The following is a 3,005-nucleotide window of genomic DNA, read 5'->3' as shown; positions in this document are numbered from 1 at the left end:
TCTGCGCCCTCAGGCACTACCCATCCACTATAATGATAATACTTCCTGGAAGGATTCCCAAGGCTCTAAGTTCTTGGCATCATTATCATGAACTGCAGGATTGACAAGAATGTTATAGTTTAGAATTACTTTCTGTTTTCAAGTTACATTTTGTAGATCATTACTTAAGGACCCTTGGGAGGATGAAAATGAACTAGTCAGTGAGTGGAAAGGATTTCATTTGGCAGTACTTCAGACTTCTCGCTGACAACTTGGACCTTCTTATCAAAATCTTCTTAATGTCCACCACATACTTCTTTTCAATCTTGGAGGAACCTATTTGTTCCTGGATTTGGTTCTTTTGCCTACCGGTGCTTTCTGTCACTTAGCACTGTGGTTCATTCAGGGGTGCTCTATTCACCTGCATCTAGGAAAATTGTTTAACAGTATAGTCCATTTCACACGATCTTTAACAGTCCTTCAAATGTTATCATTATATTCACTTAGTATCCATCAAAACCTCATGTTTTTTAGGCTAAAAGGCTTTTTTATTTTTACTTTGTACATACAGTAACCAATCTTTATTGTTATGATGAGATACCTGGGGTAGGCTACCTTCTAAAATTACGTTTATTTTGATCACAGTTCTGGAGGTTCACAGGCAGGGTACTGTCATCAGATGGGCTCTCTTGAAGGCTTCATGTGGATAGTATTGCAAAGATGGAAGGATTATAAGCAAGAAGTGTAGATCATGTTTACACGGGAAGCTAAAGGAATCAAGAAATAGCTACTTTGCCTCTTTCTAACACAACCCTTGAAATACATTGCCCAGAGATTCATGAAAACTTCCTGAATTCTTTTGTAGGCACACCCCTAGTGAACTAATGACCTTTCTATTATTGCCAGACTGAGGAAACTAGCTTTCCACATATGAATGACTTGGAGTAGGGGGGCAAACTCAGTATCCAAACTCTAAAATATATGATAGCATAAAACAGAAAGTAAGACATAAAGAGAGGGAACAAGGCAGAGGAACAGCAAGAAAAGGGAAGGAGGTGGGATGAAAGAGATTTCATTAATGTTCACAGATAAGGACAACAGGCTAACATTTCAGTAGTCTACATGAGCATCAGTACTTATGTTTAAGCTGTGGTCTACCACCATGATTCCCATAGACGATAAATGGTAACAAATGACATTAACAACTTTGCTGGAAGAAAAATGCATCCCACTTAATGAAATGGAAACTAGGTGTTTAGATTTTAAGAGCATTCAAAAGAATAGTGCTCATTTTTTCTTACAATGAAACAAAATTTCCCCTTAAATATCCCATATGCAATTACTGTGAACTCTAAAAATCATTATGCCTTCTCTCTCTAAACGGCAAGAGTAAAATGAAAGTGAGGTTCCCAGTTAGGTGTCTCATGGTGCAAAACTGAGAACAATTTGGTCATCTCTTGAAAGGTCCAACCAGGGATCACCATGAGTCGGCAATGTTAATTTGTACACACGAACCCGTTTACATGCAGCATCTGAGGCATGATTGTTGTTAACACTCATATTGCACTTGATGGAACTAAGTGTTCAACAAATGCAATTACCCCTGCAATGGAATAATTTTGGGTGTAAAAAAAATGTGGTACATGCCATAGCAAGGATGGGTGTTAAAATCTTCCAACCACACAAGACTGCCCCACACATAATTCTATTCAAATTGAAAGACAAAGAATTGCAGAGAGGGTAAGTGCTGTGGCACGAATAGATAGGAGTGTGTTTCTGGATTGAGGATCACACTACACACGTATTTGTAAACATTTAAGAACTGTACAGTTTATAAGGGTGAGATATAGATACGAATGAGTAACATATACATTTCACATTGGAAAGCCAATGGGAACTGTGTACACACTATCTTGAAACAATAGCACGTGTGTGTTCCCAGCACCTTCTCTCAGCCTCGTGCCCACAGCCAACGGTCCTCCCCTTGGCAAGTCCTTGGTTTCCGGAAGCTGTGAGGATGGGCAGCTCCCTGGGTTCGCCCCAAAGATCGTTACCTGCTCCTGCCCCCAGGTCTAGACCTCGTTCTACATGGATTCAACAAAACTCTGGCCCCCAAATTCACCAGAACCTCCACACGCCCCAGAGAGTGGTGGGGACCTGGAGGCGCTCCTCCACCAGACTTCCTGCAGATGCCACCCGGGACCTAGATCTCTCCAGCGCCTGTATGAAACAATGGCTTTGGAGTTTTCACCACCCTGGATGGACCAGCAGCTCTGTGACGGTCAAGATTGCCCTTCCTGAGGGTAGAGCCAGCACCTTGAACTCTCTGGGAAATGGAACCCACTCTGTGGAGGGTCCTGACAAGAGTCCAGACCCCTGTGCTAAGGAGACTGTGCTGAAGGCTCTCAGTCAATGTAAGAAGGGGAGGAGGCGGTTTGATGGACCACTGTGGTTCGAAGTCCCAGAGGTAAAAAACTCAAGACAGAACCCAGAGCCCAGGCCCTCATCTGCCTTCAAACCCTGTATAAAAAATGGAGTGGCAGTTTCCTTTGTTCCCAAGCCAGGGCGTCTGAACCAAAGCCCCAATATCTATAAGATGGATACTGACCTCAAGCCGAGCATCCATGCGGCCATGCCAGCAGTACCAGAGCCTCATGTGGAAAGCCGGGAGAAGAACCAGGCCTTCTGTGATCCCTCTCTTACTCCTGTGCCCAAGAGAGGAGCTTTGGGGGTTACTTTGGTGGGCAGGGATTCCCAGTCTACTATGTCCAGTGACTGCTAATTCAGTGCCATCATTCCCTTTGGAGACTCCAATTTATGGACTTTCATCCCCTAAAACTACATTCTATCCTAGTTTGGGACTTAATACTTGCTCCAACTCTCTATTTTTTGACCTGCCAAACCCAAAACATCTCTCTTGCTTATCATAATCCTTCTGTCTTTAAACCCAAACCAGCATCACTGGAAGGTGTCACACCTCCCCTATTTGCCAAATTTGTATAGTTAAACATTTACTTATTAAAGCT

The 3,005-nt window shown here is 42.9% G+C and overlaps 1 protein-coding gene across 1 annotated transcript; it reads left to right on the top strand.

Annotated features, from left to right (window-relative positions):
* The first annotated feature begins 1,996 nt into the window (after positions 1-1,996).
* Positions 1,997-2,761, top strand: Pom121l12 (POM121 transmembrane nucleoporin like 12). Its single transcript, XM_057771096.1, has one exon. The coding sequence runs from the start codon at positions 1,997-1,999 to the stop codon at positions 2,759-2,761; it is 765 nt and encodes a 254-aa protein (XP_057627079.1).
* Positions 2,762-3,005: the final 244 nt, after the last annotated feature.

Source organism: Chionomys nivalis, chromosome 6 (genome assembly GCF_950005125.1).
Source record: "Chionomys nivalis chromosome 6, mChiNiv1.1, whole genome shotgun sequence".
NCBI classification, from domain to species: Eukaryota; Metazoa; Chordata; class Mammalia; order Rodentia; family Cricetidae; genus Chionomys; species Chionomys nivalis.
The sequence above is the reverse complement of the archived record's forward strand: the minus strand, read 5'-3'. Positions and strand labels throughout refer to the sequence as shown.

Coding starts and splice junctions, on each gene's coding strand:
- Pom121l12 (XM_057771096.1), top strand. CDS start 1,997: ATGGGCAGCTCCCTGGGTTCGCCCCAAAGATCGTTACCTGCTCCTGCC.